Below are 19,796 nucleotides of genomic sequence, written 5' to 3' on the forward strand. Positions count from 1 at the left end.
AAAAGCATCTGCGTGAAGTGCTAGAAGTCCTGAAAAAGGAGAAGCTGTATGCAAAGTTCTCCAAGTGTGAATTTTGGATTCAAGAAGTCCAATTTTTAGGTCATGTGGTTAACCAAGAAGGGATAATGGTCGACCCAGCAAAGATTGAAGCTGTAATGAAGTGGGAACAACCAAAAAGTCCTACGGAGATTCGAAGCTTTTTAGGATTAGCTGGATATTACCGAAGGTTTATCCAAGGCTTTTCTTCGATTGCTACTCCATTAACAGCTTTGACCCACAAAGGAGCCACTTATGCTTGGAATGAGAAGCATAAGGAAGCCTTTGAGAAGTTGAAGAAGAGATTGTGTGAAACACCGATTCTTTCATTGCCCGAAGGAGTTGATGACTTTGCAGTTTATAGCGATTCATCCGGAGTTGGGTTAGGTTGTGTTCTGACCCAAAGGGATAAAGTGATCGCGTATGCATCGAGGCAATTGAAGGAACATGAAAAGAACTACCTCACTCATGATCTGGAGTTGGCAGCGGTATTATTTGCCTTGAAGATAAGGAGGCATTATCTTTATGGCACCAAGTGTAAACTTTTCACTGATCATAAGAGTCTCCAATATCTCTTTAATCAGAAGGAATTGAACATGAGGCAACGATGCTGGCTAGAGTTACTCAAGGACTACGACTGTGAGATACTTTACCACCCTGGTAAAGCAAATGTTGTTGTCGATGCTCTCAGTCGGAAGGTAAACCTTGAAAAGAAAAGGCCAAGAGCATTGAGAATTGAAGTTGTCTCAAAAATTATGGAAAGTATAAAGAAAGCTCAAGAGGAAGCTTTAGAGAAAAATGACCGAAAGGGAGAACGTTTGGGCAAAACGTTAGTGTTCGGTACAAACAACCAAGGGTTGAAGGTATTTCAAGATAGAATTTGGGTACCTAAGACGGGCGGAATAAGAGATCTTCTGATGGAAGAAGCTCACAAGACCATGTACTCAATTCATCCCGGCAGTACGAAAATGTATAGGGATCTAAAACCCTATTATTGGTGGCCGACGATGAAGCTCGATGTTGCCAAGTATGTGGCCGAGTGTGTAACTTGTGCTAGGGTTAAGGCACAACATCAGAAACCGTATGGGAGTTTAGAACCCTTACCCGTACCCATGGGTAAATGGGAAGACGTCACCATGGATTTTGTAACTAAACTGCCCAGAACAAGGAACGGTCACGACATGATTTGGGTGGTCGTTGATCGCTTCTCTAAGAGTGCGCATTTCATAGCGGCCAAAGAGAAATGGTCTATGGATAAACTTGTGAATTCTTACGTGAAGGAAATTGTGAGGCTTCACGGTGTTTCGTTAACGATTGTGTTCGATCGTGACAGCCGTTTTACCTCAAGGTTTTGGAGGAGTCTACAAGAGGAATTGGGTACCAAGTTGTGTTTGAGTACAGCTTACCATCCGTAAACCGATGGTTAGAGCGAGCGAACGATTCAAACATTGGAGGATATGCTGAGAGCATGTACCCTAGAATTCTAAGGTAACTGGCATGAACACTTACCTTTAGTAGAATTTTCCTATAATAATAGTTTCCACTCAAGCATTAAGATGGCACCTTATCACGCTTTGTATGGGGAGAAGTGTTGAACGCCATCATGTTGGCTGGAAGCTGGGGAAAAGCAGTTTATGGGACCTGAAATAGTCCATGAGACTGCTGAAAAGTTGAAAGTGATAAGGGAAAGGATGTTAGCTGCTCAAGATCGACAAAAGAGTTATGCTGACAAGAAAAGACGACCGATATCCTTCGATGTTGGAGATTCGGTTTTACTTAAAGTCTCGCCATGGAAGGGACTTATAAGATTTGGGAAATGAGGGAAGTTGAGTCCAAGGTTTATTGGACCATTTAATGTTCTTCAGAGGATCGAGAATCAAGCTTACAAGCTAGAGTTACCGGAAGAACTAGAGCGTATTCATAACACCTTTCATGTGTGTTATTTGAGAAAGTTCACAGGAGATGTGCCCGACATAATTCCGATTTCTAAGTTAAGGTTGGATGAAAACAAGAGGTTGATCGAAGAACCTGAGGCAATCGTTGACCGTAAGACTATGAAGTTACGACGCAAGATGGTCGATTTAGTGCTTGTGCGCTGGAAACATACGAATGGACCAAATCTCACTTGGGAAACGGAGAGTGACATGATGAGTCGCTACCCGCAGTTGTTTGGTGATATGTGATTCCGGGGACAGAATCATCCTAAGGGGGAGAGAATTGTAACACTCGTGTTTCTAGCCTAGGCATTTATATTGATTTGATAGTCTAGGTTAACCTTTGTAACTCATTTTGAAGAAATGAAAAGGAGTTATGTGAATATTATGTGAATTATGTGTTTTATGCTTAATTATTAGAGCTTAATTAATTAAGAATAAAAATAAGCGTCAAAATTAAAGTGTGAGATATGCCCGATATCTTTACATAAAGTTGTAGTGGTCGAAACAAGGATTTCGGGGATATAAAGAATACCAAAATCCGAGTTATAACGAAGAAGTTATGACCTGTCGAAGTTTTGCGACAAAACCGGCACGGTGCTGAATGTCGTAAAAAGTGAGTTTTTGATAAACTACTTTTTAGCCTTAGTAATCTAAACGAAAGTTGTTGTATTCGTTAAACCGAGAAGTTCGATAAAAAGAACGCCCAAATCTGACTTCGTATGAGGAAGTTATATTTTTCGAAGTTTTAGCGTAGCAGTAGACAGCTAAAAACTCGAATTTTAGATCGAGCGATTTTTAGCCGACACAACCTAAACGAGAATCGAAGGTCTCGTCATTAGGAGCACAACGGTCAAAAGTCTGACGAAAATGGACGTCGGATGAAGAAGTTATGAATTTTTAACGGATTTCCTGTCCCGGTCTGTTAAAAATAATAATATAAAATTTAAATTCAAAATTAGCCGACGAAGTCTAAACGGAAGTTGTAGATCCTAATTTTAGCTAGGCGTGCATATAAAGAACGTCAAAAACGGAGCTCGTATGCGAAAGTTATGGATTTTAGAAGTTTTGGCGTGAAAACCGAGAAATTTCGCACAGTCACAATTGCCACGTCACCCTCGCTTAGAAAGTGACACGTGTCCTGCTGAGTCATTAGGCTGCTGAGTCATGCGAGCTACGTGTCCTCGTCTGATTCGACCGAGGAGGAGGCCCAATCCGAAGCAGCCAGCTCCCCAGCCGAAGCTTCGTCCAGCTGCCGCGTGTGTCCGAGCCTCACATAGCCTAGCTCCGAGCCTCGCAGGTGCGCCAGCAAGCCGCGGTCCACTTAGAAGCCGACAGCGAGCCCTCGCATGTGCGAGCCATGTGCGAGACCCCCCTGCGAAGCCTCTTAGCCGTCGGATCAGGAGACTTCTCAGCCGTTGGATCAAACTTCGGACCCTATAAATAGAAGGGTACCTACGAGGGTTTCCGGTTACTTTTGGAATTTAGCCATTTTTAGCCCCTCTCTCCATATTTTCTTCATCTTAACATCCCGCAAAGCCCCGGTATCAATTGTAAAGCCCAGAATACCCCACGAAGTGCCCGAGAAGCCCAGAAAATTTATCTTTTCGGTTTCGAAGCCCGACTTTTGCAGAGCCCGGTTTCTCAATAAAACTCCCGGTTTTATTAGAAACGATCGGTTTAGGAAACGAATTGCTGCCCGATTTTCACCAAAATAAGTGAGTGTGAAGTTACTTTCAATTTACACATAGATATGAAGTATTTACCTTGAAATACGTGTTATGTGTAAATATGCTAATTGTTTATTCGAGGTGACTGTTGAATTGATGTTTTATACAAGTTTTAAACTGTATATGCTTTTTATCTACAAAATATGTTGGGTAGAACATGGGTAGATGAAATAGTTGATGTGTGTTAAAATGGTGAGAGGCCTCAATGTCGATGTTGTTGTTGTTGTTGTAGTCATCTAGCGAAGTATAGATGACGACCACGGACTTTCTAGATAGTCCAGTGGAACACTAGCAGGTTCGCAACTTGTAGGTGTTGATGAATTAAATGTTCATTGGCGTACTTCATCCCCCTCATGGTTGCCTTAAGGACATGTATGGCTGAGGAAACCCCTTAGCAGTAGTGTCCATCCCGATGATAATCCTTAGGCTAGGTCCCTTGTGATAGGTGTTTAGGGACGTAAAGTGAGGACAACGGGAATGGGTAATCAGGGTTATTATTGATTGGTGAACTGAATAAGTATATTATTATTGTGGGTTTAAAACCCTATATGCTCACCAGGCTCCCAAGCCTGACCCACTGAGTTTTATGATTACAGGTAGTGGACCCTGAGCATAGTCGGAGAATGACGAGAGATTTTTGGATTATAGGCCAGTAGTTGTAAATAACTGTTGAAAGGCTTATAATGTCTTGTTTATGCTTTTGATCTGTATCGGAACATGACATCCCGAGGTTTTGATATATATATATATATATATATATATATATATATATATATATATATATATATATATATATATATATATACCTTCTTAATGAAGGATTTTGATAAACTTTTATCATATATTGTTTGGGGACCAATTCCGCAATATCTTATAAAAAGATTTCTCTGATTTTATTTTAAAAAGCATAAATTAAATCGGTCTTTTCTGGTCGAGAAATATGGGGATGTCACATATATGCACAAGTACAATTCGATTTGCAATCGTAGCTCTCAAAGACGCTGTCAAACTCTGATCTAATCAATCTTGTCCTTTAGATAAGGGATCGTACAGTCCTCTATTAGATATCATGCTGACAATTCTATGGAATAATTAGTCTAGCATTTGGTTTCTCGATCTCCGATTCATTTGACATAGAACTTAATCGAACACATCAACTCAATTCTGACCGGGCCCGGCACATAAGTCAATTCAAATCATCGAGCGGCCAAGATATCGCTTTTACCCTCTTGGGATAAAAGTAACAGATAAACTTCGACTTATATGCATTTACTTATTCATTAATCAACTATACACAACAATGTGTTTTATAACACCGAGTTACTGATGCGTTTTCGCATTATCAATGTACAACCAATTAACAAATAACAAACCATATATCTAGGTTTTAAGACTATATGATATTATCGTCTTGCGATCACCCTTTTATATCATATTCCATAAGGCGATTCTAGCAAGTGCGGGTTTGTTCCAATGCTCAAAACTAGTTCATAAGCACTCATGAACGTTGCAGCAACCCTTTGCTATGTCTAATACCATTTAGACAATCTACACACCGATTCATGACAATCTTCATTCATATCTACTTCTAACATATGAATGATTGTGGACAATTTGAATAATTCGATTATTCGTAATAAATTCAATTATTCTGGAAGTCAAAACATGCAAAATGAAACAATAGTTAAACAATTAACATAAGACAGTAACATTACTCATAAATAATACTCTTTTATTTAATCATCAAATGTTAATTACAAATATCTATTACACGTTTCTACTACTATCTAATCTACACTAATATCATCCTTCAGCCCAATACTCCTAGCATGCTGCAAGTGCTTAACCCTACTCAGTCCCTTCGTAAGCGGATCTGCTGGGTTATCCTCCGATGATATCCTCTTCACTACGAGTTGTCCTTCTTCTACATGATGTCTAATAAAGTGATATTTTTTGTCGATGTGTCGAGATCTACCATGATTCCTTGGTTCCTTGGTCAAGGCAACTGCTCCTTCATTATCACAGAAAATCTCCATGGGCTCCTTTATGGCAGGTACAACTCCAAGATCACTGATGAAGTTCTTCAACCATATTGCCTCCTTCGACGCTTCGCTCGCTGCAATGTACTCTGATTTGCACGTTGAATCAGCTATGGTTTCCTGCTTGGAACTTTTCCAAGTCACTGCTCCTCCATCCAGGGTAAAGACCCAGCCCGACTGCGAACGGTAGTTGTCCCTGTCGGTCTGAAAGCTGGCGTCACTATACCCTCGCACCTTCCAGTCATCACTCCCTCCGAGGACTAAGAACCATTCCTTCGTCCTCCGAAGGTACTTAAGGATATTCTTCACCGCAATCCAATGGGCTCTTCCAGGGTTCCCTTGATATCTGCTAACCATGCTCAAAGCAAAGGCTACATTAGGGCGAGTACAAGTCATAGCATACATGATTGAGCCAACTGCGGAAGCGTATGGTACTAGGCTCATTTCTGCTATTTCAGCTTCGGTACTGGGACTTTGATTCTTACTCAACTTGGCATTACTTTGTATCAGTAATTCTCCCTTCTTCGAGTTTTCCTTACTAAAACGTTTTAGTACCTTCTCTAAGTAAGTGTTCTGACTAAGTCCTATTAGTCTCTTACTTCTCTCTCTTACTATCCTTATTCCCAAAATATAGGAAGCCTCTCCGAGGTCCTTCATAGCGAAGCACTTCCCGAGCCAGGACTTAACCTCCTGCAGAGTCGGGACGTCGTTTCCTATGAGTAATATGTCATCAACATATAGAACGAGAAAGCTAACTATACTCCCACTGGCTTTGACATATACACACGATTCATCTTCGCTTCGTACAAATCCAAACTATTTGACTTTATCATCGAAGCAAAGATTCCATTTGCAAGATGCTTGCTTAAGTCCATAAATGGACTTCTCAAGCTTACACACTGTATTCGGATGCTTTGGATCCACAAACCCCTCTGGCTGAGCCATGTAAACATCCTCAGCCAACTTCCCATTAAGGAAAGCGGTCTTGACATCCATTTGCCAGATCTCATAATCATGAAATGCGGCAATAGCTAGCATCACTCTAATAGACTTTATCTTCGCAACTGGTGAGAAGGTATCATCATAGTCAACTCCGGGAGTTTGAGTAAAGCCCTTCGCAACCAATCGCGCCTTATATGTGTGTACGTTTCCATCCACGTCGGTCTTCTTCTTGAAGATCCATTTGCACCCAATGGTCTTACGTCCGGGCACATTATCAACCAAATTCCAGACTTGGTTATCATACATGGATTGGATCTCACTATCCATTGCCTCTTTCCATTTCGCAGACTCCGGGCCTGCCATGGCTTCCTTATAGCTATTAGGTTCATCAAGATTTATTAGTGTACCATCACTAATATACGTGTCCCCTTCGGTAGTAATATGAAAACCATAAAACTGGGGTTGAACTCTAACTCTTTCGGAACGTCTAAGAGGTAAGGATTCATCAATCGGTTCAACTGTAGTTTCCTCCTCGGGTTGAGTGCCAGCGGTAGAGGTTCCTTCATCTATCGACTCTTGAATCTCTTCAAGCTCGATTTGCCTCCCACTGTCTCCTTGGCTTATGAGTTCTCGCTCTCGGAAAACTCCTCTCCTCGCAACGAAGACAACACTGTCCTTCGGTCTATAGAAGAGATATCCAAAGGATTTTTGCGGGTAGCCGATGAAGATACATCGCTCACTTCGAGGTTCGAGCTTGTCGTGAGTATCTCGTCTTACGAAAGCCTCGCAACCCCAAACCTTGATATGTGCCAACGAAGGAGCTTTCCCTGTCCACATCTCGTGAGGTGTTTTGGCAACCTTCTTAGTAGGGACTCGGTTAAGGATATGGGCGGCAATCTCTAAGGCATACCCCCAAAAAGAGATTGATAGTGAAGCACGACTCATCATAGAGCGAACCATGTCCAACAAAGTTCGATTATGCCTTTCTGCCACACCATTCAACTGTGGTGTCCTAGGTGGCGTCAATTGTGAAACTATTCCACACTTCTTGAGATAATCGTGGAATTCAAGACTTAGGTACTCTCCTCCTCGATCGGATCGAAGCATCTTGATTTTCCTGCCCAATTGATTCTCCACTTCATTCTTGAACTCTTTGAACTTTTTCAAAAGTTTCTGACTTTTGCTTGATTAAGTAGATATACCCATATCTACTATAGTCATCGGTAAAAGTCACGTAGAAGTAGTTCCCATCCTTCGTGGTTGATCTAAACGGTCCACATACATCGGTATGTATTAGGTCCAATAGACCCTCACCCCTTTCACACGTACTTGTGAAGGGTGACTTAGTCATCTTTCCAAGTAAACAAGATTCGCATATGTCATCTTCCCTAAGGTCGAATGTCTCCAATACTCCATCCTTTTGGAGTTGGGCTATGCGTTTCTTGTTGACATGTCCAAGACGACAATGCCACAAGGATGCTCTATCCATACTATTGGAAGAATCCATGCATAAAACATCATTTCCTAAGTTATCTACAATCATAACGGTTTCATAAATTCCATTACATGGTATAGCTTCAAAATAAAAGACACCATTTAGATAAGCCAAAATAGAACCATTCTCATTATTAAAAGAAAATCTAAAACCTTGTCTAAACAAACCATGAAATGAAATGATGTTTCTAGCCATTTCTGGCGAATAGCAACAATTGTTCAAATCTAAAGTTAAACCATTCCTTAGCACTAAAGAATACACTATAATCTTGGTCACAGGCGACGATCTTTTGTTCCCCATGATTAGATTTATCCTTCCATGCTTCACGTCTCTATTTCTTCTTAGTCCCTGCACATTAGAACAAACATGGTAACCACAACTGGTATCAAGAACCCAAGAAATACCATGAGGTGAATCGTTAGATTTAATTGTGTATATACCTGCGAAAGACGGCTTGATCTTTCCTTCCTTGATGGCTAGCAGGTACTCTAGGCAGCTTCTCTTCCAATGTCCTATCTTGTGGCAGTGGTGGCACTCTGCCTCCTTTGGGTTAAGGCAGGGTTTAGCAGGATCGACTTTGGTCCCACTAGAAGAGGCACCATCTTGGGACTTAACTTTGCGATGGTTCTTAGATGAAGCCTTCCTCTTCTTTTCCCTTCCTTGTCCAATAGCCAAGACAGGAGCAGCGGGTGGATTAGGAGTTGGTGCAACAGACTTGTCCTTGAAGTTGCTTTCAGCGACCCTCAAGAGACCTTGGAGCTTGCTTAGGGTGACCTCTTCTTTGTTCATGTGGTAGGTCATCCTAAATTGATTATAACTTGGAGGCAAAGAGTGAAGCACCATGTCGATCGCCAAGTCTTCCCCAAAGTCAACATTCAACTTGCGAAGACGGTCGACATACCTTTGCATCTTTTGCATGTGCACGGTAATAGACTCTCCATGACCCATCTTAGCGGAAATCATGTTAGTGAAAATCTCATAACGCTCTTGTCTCGTGTTTTGGTGGTATCTCTCCAAAAAGTCTTGGTGAATCTCGTACGGGTACATGTCCTCATAGGAATTTTGGAATTCGGAGTTCATAGTGGCTATCATGATGCAATGTACCTTCGTTGCATCATGCTCGTGAGTTTCAAAAGCGGTCATCTCAACCGGAGAAGCGATTTCAGGGTTGATTTTCTCGAGCTTCTCATCGAGGACATACTCTTTGTCCTTATAGCGAGGAATAGCGCGAATGTATCTTATCCATTCGCTAAAGTTCGTCCCATCGAAAGTGACCTTTTGACAAAGGCTCATCAATGTGAATGAACTAGCAGCAGCGTTGTTTGCGTTCAACATCTACAAATAGAAAGGACAAAGATAGATTAGAATATAAATCCCTAATTATCACCCAATAAGAAACTTAGGGCTAGGATCCAACAACAATATTTACATATTAGAAAAGGGATGCCGTAATCTAACATGCAAACAATTTGAAGGTAAGTGAATGACGATTCACTAATTCTCCACCACAAAACATAACCTTAAGTTCTAAATGTATTTGAGAATTCCTAGGTTTAGCTGAGATTCATTGAAACTTTTCAATGGCATGTTTATATCTCGATATGCCCCTCTTGTTTGTGACTGGGATACCGAGGATCACAAAGTGGGTGTGAATTACCATGCAAATTCACATGGTGCCTTCATTGTAACAATCACCTATTCGATGTGCCGGTAAACCACACACGCTCCATCGAACTATGATAAACAACGAATCACCCTTTGCCACCTTTTCTTAGAACCAATTAGTGTGTCGGTAAACCACACACGCTCCACTAACTTCTTAGCAAGGGTGCAAAGTGAAATTTCATGGGATTGCATCATTTCACTTTTCCTAAAGTAACTAAGATTGGGAAATTTTGAAAAACATGTAGTTACTTTGTATTTCATATTATACTTTTAATGAGAGGATGAGGTTGCCCTATCCTACCCGTTCGGCTAACGACCCTCCACCGATCAAGCAAGCGGTGGGTGTGAGTGTACACCCGTTAAGCGCCATTTTATAGGCCGCAACCTTATACCCACCTTATAGATCGGCTTCGTGAATGAAGCCTACTAACGGTAAGACTAGCATTTTAGTTATACATATATATATATATATATATATATATATATTAATCTTGTAATATTATATTAGTATAAGGTTGTATTTTAAACTTGTAAAACTCTAGGGTTTGAAATTTAAATTGTCTAAATTAAAACTTTTAATCACAAAACATAAATTTCAAAACTTGAGGGCAAGTTTTGAACATTTAAAACATGGAGGATCAAATAACAAATAATCTAAATTAACAATTAATTCCATAATTATCCATATTTGATTTATTTAATGATTTCTTGCAAAATAATTTACCAATTTAATCAAAATAATTAATTAATTATCACATAAGGAAATTAAATATTTTATTAATTGATAAATATCTTTAATTAGATCATGATTATAGTCATATATGTCAAATAATCGGATTAGGGTTGATCTAATATGATAAATGCAAGTTTCCATAAGATAAATATCAAAAAAACCCGATTTTAGCTCTTCCTGACGCTCGAACTCGCCGAGTTCCCAACTGGACTCGTCGAGTCAGGCCAACTCGTCGAGTCCACCATGGAACTCGTCGAGTTCATGACACAAAAACACAAAAATCAAATTTTGAAAGTAAGAAACAAACAATCAAGCATCAATTTAATAGAAACCAATCTAGGCTCTGATACCACTGATGGGTTTTGGCCATAAGAACATTCCTATGTGCACATACAAACCCTAATGCTTGGATCTAGGTTTCTATAATTAAACATGCATTGAATCCAAGACTTCTATTGGCTAATAGAGTATAAGAACAATACAAAATCAGAGTTAGAAGCTTACCTTGAAACACTTGTTTGATCTTCTTGTTCTTGGAGCTTTAAAGTCACAAATGTCACTCCTCTAATGGCTTACAAACACCAACTAGCAAGAGGATGATTTGAGAGAGAGAGGAGAGGGAAGAGAAATCGGCCAGGGTTTCTTTGCTTTAGTAGAGGTGCCGGTTTCCCTTGCCCTAGGGGTCTATTTATACTTGTAAGGCTCCTAGGGTTTCACCCTTAAACCCTAGTTGGATAATCTTTACTCAAAGCAATCCAAATGCTTTCCATGATAATCCCTTGGATGATTTGTGGCTTATCCCAGCCCTTGAAATCGTCCAACCCTATCCAAGAAAGATTTACAGCCCAAAGTGTAACTATCAAACAATTGACAGTTTATACCCTCTTATTTAATTAATCTCTTTAAGTCACCAAATTAATTCCAATTAATTTTATTACTTATATTAATCAAATAAGAATATTATTATTCCTTATATTATTCTCATAATATATTAATAATATTTATTCTCTCATAATAAATCATCCTGTCAAGTTGCTATGGTGAAGGCAACCCAAAAGGACCATGCACAATTGGGTCAAATACTTGCCTAATATAGTTGCAGCCTTAGACACTATTCCAACAGTAACATCCCAAAAATACGAGCCAAAAATTTCATTTTTAAAACATGTACTTAGCAAACATTAGGAATAAAACGTTCAACGATCATATCATTTCACAAAAGATATTACATGTCTGGAAAACATTTTTATAAAACATAAAAGTGTTAGAGTACAAATCTCCAGGTGATATCATAATGCGGAATATAAAGCATGTGTGTGATGTACCGCTACCGTGCCAGCTCCTTCCCCTTCGAAGAAGAGGTACCTGAAACCAAAACTGAAAACTGTAAGCGCGAAGCTTAGTGAGTTCCCCCAACATACCACATACCATACAATCACATATCATACATATTGTCGGGCAATTCTAGGGTGCCCGACCTACCCGGTATGGCCATTCTGGGGTGCCGACCTACCCGCGTCAAGCCATTCTGGGGTGCTGACTACACATGTCAAGCCATTCTGGGGTGCTGACTACCCATCGATCCTAACAGCCGATCCTTGGGGACTATTTCACCCTTACTGCTACTGTCACATATGTCATAACATAACATATTATCAGACATATCTGGGGTGTCCGATCTACCCTTCGGTCCTAACGACCGAACTCTACTACTATCACATGTACGTATCATGCCAGCATATAACATATCAGGTAGTAGCAAACCCAGATGATATCATAAAGACAATCATCTAACATACAACTCCTACTAGTAGGCCGACATTGTGGCCATAGACCCACCGCTACTGGAAGGTAACTCACCTCAAAGTAGTTGCTGATCAGTGTGGGAACTAACTATCTTCTGCTACTGCTGCTTTGGAAATCCTCCGACTAATAATTCCCACAAAACACTTAGTCAAATACTGCTAACCGATCTCAGGGTAAAATGACCATTTACCCATAACCAATCAAGAGTCAAAGTCAAAGTCAAAGTCAACTGCCAGTTGACCTGAGTCGCCGAGTTGGCTTGCCAACTCGCCGAGTCCCTGTCCCTTAGTCTGACCATAAGTCCGTCTTTACTCGTCGAGTTAGGCGTTGAATCGGCGAGTTTTCCTTCTATACCCAAGGCCAATAATCTTTCATCCTACTCGGCGAGTTGTATGAACAACTCGTCGAGTTCATCTTCATCCGAAGAACACTCTAAGCTGTGACTCTCCGAGTTGTATGAACAACTCGCCGAGTTGTTCTTGAGACAAGAAGATTGCCTTGAACTCGCCGAGTTACTTCACGAGTGAGTCTAGCTTCCGACCCGCTGAGTCCTATCCCACGACTCACCACTCCACCCCGCAAGCACGAAAAGGGGGAAGCTCGGGGACTCGCGACTCGACTCGCCGAGTCAGATGAACGACTAGCCGAGTCGGCCACATGCAAATACTAAAGACGCGATTTTGCTTGAATCCAGCTCATGCTATACATAGATCTGGGTTTCTAGGGCCTGAATAACATGTAAAGTTTCCAACTTTACGTGTAAATATTCACCAATGAAGGTTTTAGTGCTCAAAATGCACCAAAAGAGTAGATCTAGGGCTTTCATGCAATACGGCTCCATAAAGGTAGTAGATCTAAGCTCCTGGAGCTCAAACACACCTAGATCTAGAGGCTAACAACTTATTACAAACCATAAGGCACCATCAAGCTTGGGGAAAAACTCAAGAAGGACTTCCATGGAGCTAAAAGGGACTATAAGCATGAAAACAGAGGGAAATTGAGTTATACCTCAAGGAAAACACTGAGATAGCTCAAAGATGCCTGGCCTCCTCTTGTTCTTCTTGATCTACTCTCCTTCCCTCTCCAAATCTTCAAGAAAACACACCAAAAATGCTTCAAACTCACAAGGAACAAGACTTGAACGAAGTATAGAGCTCTGAGGGTGAAGGGGGCAAGCTTAGGGGCGGATAAGAGGGTTTAAATAGGGTGCAAACCCTTGAAATTTAGGGTTTCATCAGATAGCGGGGACTCGCCGAGTCCAGAATATGGACTCGCCGAGTCGCCAACTTAAACGTGTTCCAGATCCCGTCTCTACTTGGCGAGTCGGACCTACAATTCGCCGAGTCCAAGGCTAAAAATGAAAAACACTAAGATAAATTTTACGTACCAGGAACCAGGTGCTACAGGTTTACCCAAAACTGGAAAAAGCTTATTTGACATGGATATGGTTAGCGAAGATCATAAAGTGTTTGATGGATGGATGAAGGAACTTGAAGGTGGAAAGGAACATGCAACAAACTACAAGAAGATTATTCAAAAATCAAAACAAGTGGATATGAATTTCAAGCTCAGTTTCATAGCTTTATTTGTTAATACGTTTGCAGAATCCATTCCTATGGGGACAAACAACTTAGTTCCAGTTAGAGCACTTGTTGAAGTAGATGCTATTTCTAAAATCGATTGGTGTGCATATTTGTTGTACTGTGTGAAAAATTGAAAAGGGAGATGGCATCTAGACAACCCAAGTATTGTTACAAAGGACCGATGTTGTTGCTATTGGTATGTTTTTTCAAGTACTTATTTTTTTCTTAATAATGGATATCTAATATGATGTTTAAATAATGCATCTAATTTACTAAGAGGAAATTGAATGCAAGCTCCAAAAAATTGAATGTAAAACACCATTAGTTACCATGTGGACAAAAGATAAGTTGAAGGAAACACAATATTTTGAGATTGAAGCTGGTGGATTTGGGGTTGGAAATCTAATTAAACAAAATTCAAATTTAGAAGGTGAGGAGAATGAGCATCAGGAGAAAGAGAATTAGGACACACGTATTGAGGTATATTGTAAATAGAATATATTATTTAATTATCTTTTAGAATATATTTCAATTATGTCCTAATTTAATTTAAGAAAAATATTCTAATGTGTTTTTTTCCCATGAGTATGAAGAAAAGTATGGAACAAGTTTCAACAATGTCTCAACTGAAAAGGATAATATTGAAGATATTATTTTTCATTGTCTATCGAAATTCCCTGAAGACAATAGAACGAAGGATGTGATAAGGAAGTTTAGAGACATATCTAGTCAAGAAAAATCAGAAGTTATGAAGGAGAGAGCTGAAGTCAAAACAGATATAGTTGAAGAGCTTAATAAAACAAACAATTTTGATTTTGATGATGATAAACATGAAGGAATGAATACAAAGTTGGTTGAATTTGTAACTATTAAAACACTACAACAGAAGTTTTCAGAGAATGAAGAAAAGACAAACAAAAGATCAAGATATGAATGTTGACGACCCTATAAATTTGGGTTTAAAGAGAGTGGAATTCGGGTTCATGCGATGTTATAGGGATTATGCAGTAAGTTGTGATAAATAGAGCCAGTTACCTATTTTAATGGAGACGACAAATGTACAGAAATACCCATATTCATCCGTTTTCTTTAAATGTGATGTTTCTTTTTTCATTTTTTAATATATTAATATTAATCATTTTTATTAAAATTTAAATATTTGATTGGCTCGCATTTATGCATACATCCATACAATAATTACTTTGAATAAAATAACCTAAGCCTATATATATATATATATATATATATATATATATATATATATATATATATAGAGAGAGAGAGAGAGAGAGAGAGGTAAGTTCAATTGAGAAAATAAAAAAGATTGAGAATGGGAGAATCATTCTCAACCACTCATTTATTTTTGTCGCAAAAGCCTTTGTGGTACCAGCGGAAATAGGAAAGGAATACACATGTGTTTTCCAACAAAACATGTTTTCCTTAAACTATGCTAATCATTACCTTAATATATACAAAAACATAGTTTTTTTTTTGGTTTTTTAATTTTTAAGAAACTATTTTTAATGAAAAATGATTTTAAATATACCAAAATTCATGATTTTCTATTCTCTACAAATAGACATTCATATTGATATAATTTTAAGATAAAATATTTTTTTATATATTTTCAGTTATCGTTATTCATAAGTGAATAAAAATGTATCTGATTTTTAGTACAACACATTCGTTATTCACTTATGAATAAAAAATATGATTAATTTTTTTATTTATAGGTTAAGTATCATTCATATATAAATAAAACATATAATAAACTCTTTACAGCTTACATCAACTCTCGTCACATGTTATATTTACATATAAATCAAACATGTATTGACTTTCCTCACAAGTTATATTTATATAGGAAGAACACATTTTTCATAATTTTGTTACAATTTATTTGTTATTCTTATATGGATAAGTAATTCAAATTTTCAAAACACTTCATTTTTATAACATACTACTCATTTATATATGAATAATAAATGAACCGTAACAAAATCCTTAGAAATGTTTTATTAATATATGAATATAACATATGACGACAATTAATACACGTTTAATTCATATATATATATATATATATATATATATATATATATATATATATATATATATATATATATATATATATATATATATATATATATATATATATATAACATGTGACAAAAGATGATGTAAAAAAGTGAAACATTTGTTTTATTCGTAAGTGAATAAGAAATATATTATTATAAAAATTTGATTCGTTTTTATTCTCTTATGAATAACAATAGCTGAAACTTTAAAAAAATATTTTTTTTTTTATTTTATCTTAAAACTATATCAAAATAGATGTCTATTTATAAAAAATAAACAATTATGAATTTTGATATATTTAAAATAAATTTTCGATAAAAATAACATTCTAAAAATAAAAAATACAAAAAAAATATATGTTTTTGTTTATTTTAAGATAATTATTAGCATAATTTAAGTAACATGTTTGGATAGAAAAACGTATGTGTATGTATTACCCATTCCGTCGATACCACTAAGTGTTTTACGACAATAAGAAATCTCCATTTCTAATAAATAAATAACTTCAATATCATGATGCCATGTGTTCAATTAATCAAATGCCACATGTCTGCCTCTAAAAACTCCTAAATTCTAATTTCTAATTTTCTAATAAATAAAAATAAATAACGTCAATATTGCGTACCATTTTTTTTATAAAAAAATAAATAAAAGTTCCTACAAATCAGGAAACAAAACACTACAGATATAATATCTCTGATTCACTGCCACAAATACCTCCTACATTCTATGTCAAATACATCAAGATTTACCTGCGATTTGATTTCATAAAAAAAAAAAAAAACACGTCCTACAAATCAGTAAATCATCACTTATAATGCTCTAAATTAGCTGCATTTAAATTTTAAATATAGAGATATTATAGAGATATCGAGATATGATATCCCTGAAAATCAGCTATTCAATTTACTATCACTTTATCATTATACCTATAAATACATATAATGATCGATCCATAAAATTGTTTTCTTCACTTCTCTCTTCAAGGATTTCAGAGTATAATTCTTCTGTATCTCTGCATCTACATTCACAAATTTCGATCCATCAGGTTAATATACAAAAGTCTTCACTTCCATCATCCTTTATTTTATTTTTATTTTTCTGAAACGATAATCATAGAAGTCAATCTGATAGTATTTTTTTAAAACATTCTTGACATATGTTTGGGTACATAAAAAACTTTATATGTACATTACTATCATCTGTATAAATATTTTGTAGTATATTGTTGTTTTTTAAGCTTTTATACAAATGGTTAACTTCATGTAATATACATTAAAGGGCAACATACTTTGAAAGTATCCTGCCATTTTATGAATATTACATGTTGTTTATATCTTTTAAACACCTTTTCAAATAATAAAAACTTTAAACTACATTGCTATTTCTCACTAAATTCTTCACTTCCACCCTCATTTTTTTCTGAATTGATAATCATAGAGATCAAATTATGTCATAATTTTTTTTTAATATTCATGTCATCTAAATAAAAATAGAAATATATAATAATAAGACAATTTATGTATATTAAATGTTTATTGAGGACTTTGATAATTTTACCCTTTATGTCATTGTAAACCATAATACTTACTCACTATTAAGTTTCATTTCATGAATTTTTAATTTAGAAAAATAGGGAATATTTTTCTTCCCTTTTATTTTTGTTATGTATTTATAATATCACCTATTTTACAGATCCATGGCTGTTGGTGATTTTACTCTCATACGTGATCTTGATGTCTTAAAGGACATGTTCACTATGAAGCTTCATATTATAAGATTATGGACACTGGAAGATTACTATTACAAAGACAAATTTTTCTCCATTCAACTTATTCTAATGGACGAACAGGTACACTATATATATATATATATATATATATATATATATATATATATATATATATATATATATATATATATATATATATATATATATATATATATATATATATATATATATATATATATATATATATATGGTTTTAATTATTTACATGTTTATATTTATATTTATGATTTTAACTTTTTATTTGATAACCAAACTTGAATATTGATGTTAATATACATCATAATTTAGGGTAACAATATTCAAGGTTATGTCCCCAATGCTTATATTTACAAGTTTAGAAAACTTCTAAAAGAAGGGGAAGCGTATTTCATCAAAAATCGAAATTTGGCAAAGATGGATGAAGGAAAATTTCAACTAACTGGTCAAATGCGAAAGCTCACATTCAATCGCGAGACTACTTTCATTTCATGTCTCGATTTTTCGGGACCAGTTAATGGGTTTGCTTTTATTGACTATCATCCCATTATCGTTGGCACTGTTCCACAAAATATTTCATTGGGTTAGTATTATTTGTTTACCTAAGAATTTATAGATTTTAAATAACTTATTTTTTTTTTCTACCCTTTAAATAAAAACTAATTTCATCTGTTTGTTTGTATTTATGCTGATATATAGATGTTATCGGTTTGGTGGTTGCAATTGGTGAAATTGATGCTCGAAATGAAGATAGAAAGATGCATAAGATGAGACTACAAATCCAAGAGGTTAAGTTTGTTTTTATTATCTATAAATTAATTATTGTGTATATTGACTATTTTGACTGCAATATATATATATATATATATATATATATATATATATATATATATATATATATATATATATATATATTATTTGTAATTTGTAATTCCCATCTTTTTTGTTAGGGGTTATCAATTGGATGTTAACCTATAGGGAGATTATTGTTATACATTGTCAGATTACATCCAAAAAAATCCAAACATTCTATGGATCGTCATACTCCTTCAATTTGCAAAGTCTATCAACTAACCAAGAATATGAGGCTAACCGTCGGAAGTGATACATCTGTTATTCAAAAGACAATGGATTTTGCAAAATGGCTTTTGGATATAGGAGAAGGGAAACTTGGTGGTTCTAACGATGGCAAAATGATTATTGATATTCCAAATGATCTTTTAATTAACGATCCTTATGATCCTATAGGTTCATTACTCGAGTTTGTATATCCTTTAATTCTTGAAGCTTCTAGCATTCTAGAATATTTTCAAGAAAGAGCAATACTTGCTCCAAAAAATGAAGTTGTTGGAAAAATAAATGATCGTTTGCTAGCATTATTTTCAGGAGATGAAGTTGAATATCTAAGTTTAGATAAACTATGTGAATCTGAGTTTGTCCATGATCACTTTGATGCTAATTTATACTCACCTGATGTTTTAAATGGTCTTAAAGTATCAGGACTGCCTAATCATAAGTTAGTTTTGAAAATCGGGGTTCCAGTTATGTTACTGAGAAACATTGATAAAAAAAAATGGCTTATGTAATGGCACTAGACTACAGGTGATATCTTTGGGCAAACGTGTTATTGAGGCAGTTATCATAATTGGAAGTAATATTGGAAATCAGACCTTTATTCCAAGAATGACCTTAACACCATCTGAAAAAAAATCCCATTCAAATTCCAAAAAAGACAATTTCCATTAGCTGTTTGTTTTGCAATGACAATTAACAAGAGCCAATGACAGTCTTTATCTAAGGTTGGTTTATTTTTGAAAGATCCGGTTTTTACATATGGTCAGTTAATGTGTTGCCCTATCTAGAGTTCAAAGTAAAGAATGATTAAAATTGTTAATTTTAGATAAGGATTATAGGTTTACAAATAAAACTTCTAATGTTATTTATAAAGAAGTTTTTAGAAATTTGTAAGTTGTATGTAATATACTA

At 36.2% G+C, this 19,796-nt stretch overlaps 1 protein-coding gene across 1 annotated transcript; it reads left to right on the forward strand.

Annotated features, from left to right (window-relative positions):
* The first annotated feature begins 14,293 nt into the window (after positions 1 to 14,293).
* Positions 14,294 to 19,396, forward strand: LOC111891344 (uncharacterized). Its single transcript, XM_052771788.1, has 6 exons — positions 14,294 to 14,393; positions 14,518 to 14,812; positions 17,738 to 17,894; positions 18,123 to 18,393; positions 18,510 to 18,603; positions 18,814 to 19,396. The coding sequence occupies exons 1-6, from the start codon at positions 14,294 to 14,296 to the stop codon at positions 19,394 to 19,396; spliced, it is 1,500 nt and encodes a 499-aa protein (XP_052627748.1).
* The last annotated feature ends 400 nt before the right edge of the window (positions 19,397 to 19,796 follow it).

The sequence above is a fragment of the Lactuca sativa genome, chromosome 5 (genome assembly GCF_002870075.4).
Source record: "Lactuca sativa cultivar Salinas chromosome 5, Lsat_Salinas_v11, whole genome shotgun sequence".
Lineage (NCBI taxonomy): Eukaryota > Viridiplantae > Streptophyta > Magnoliopsida > Asterales > Asteraceae > Lactuca > Lactuca sativa.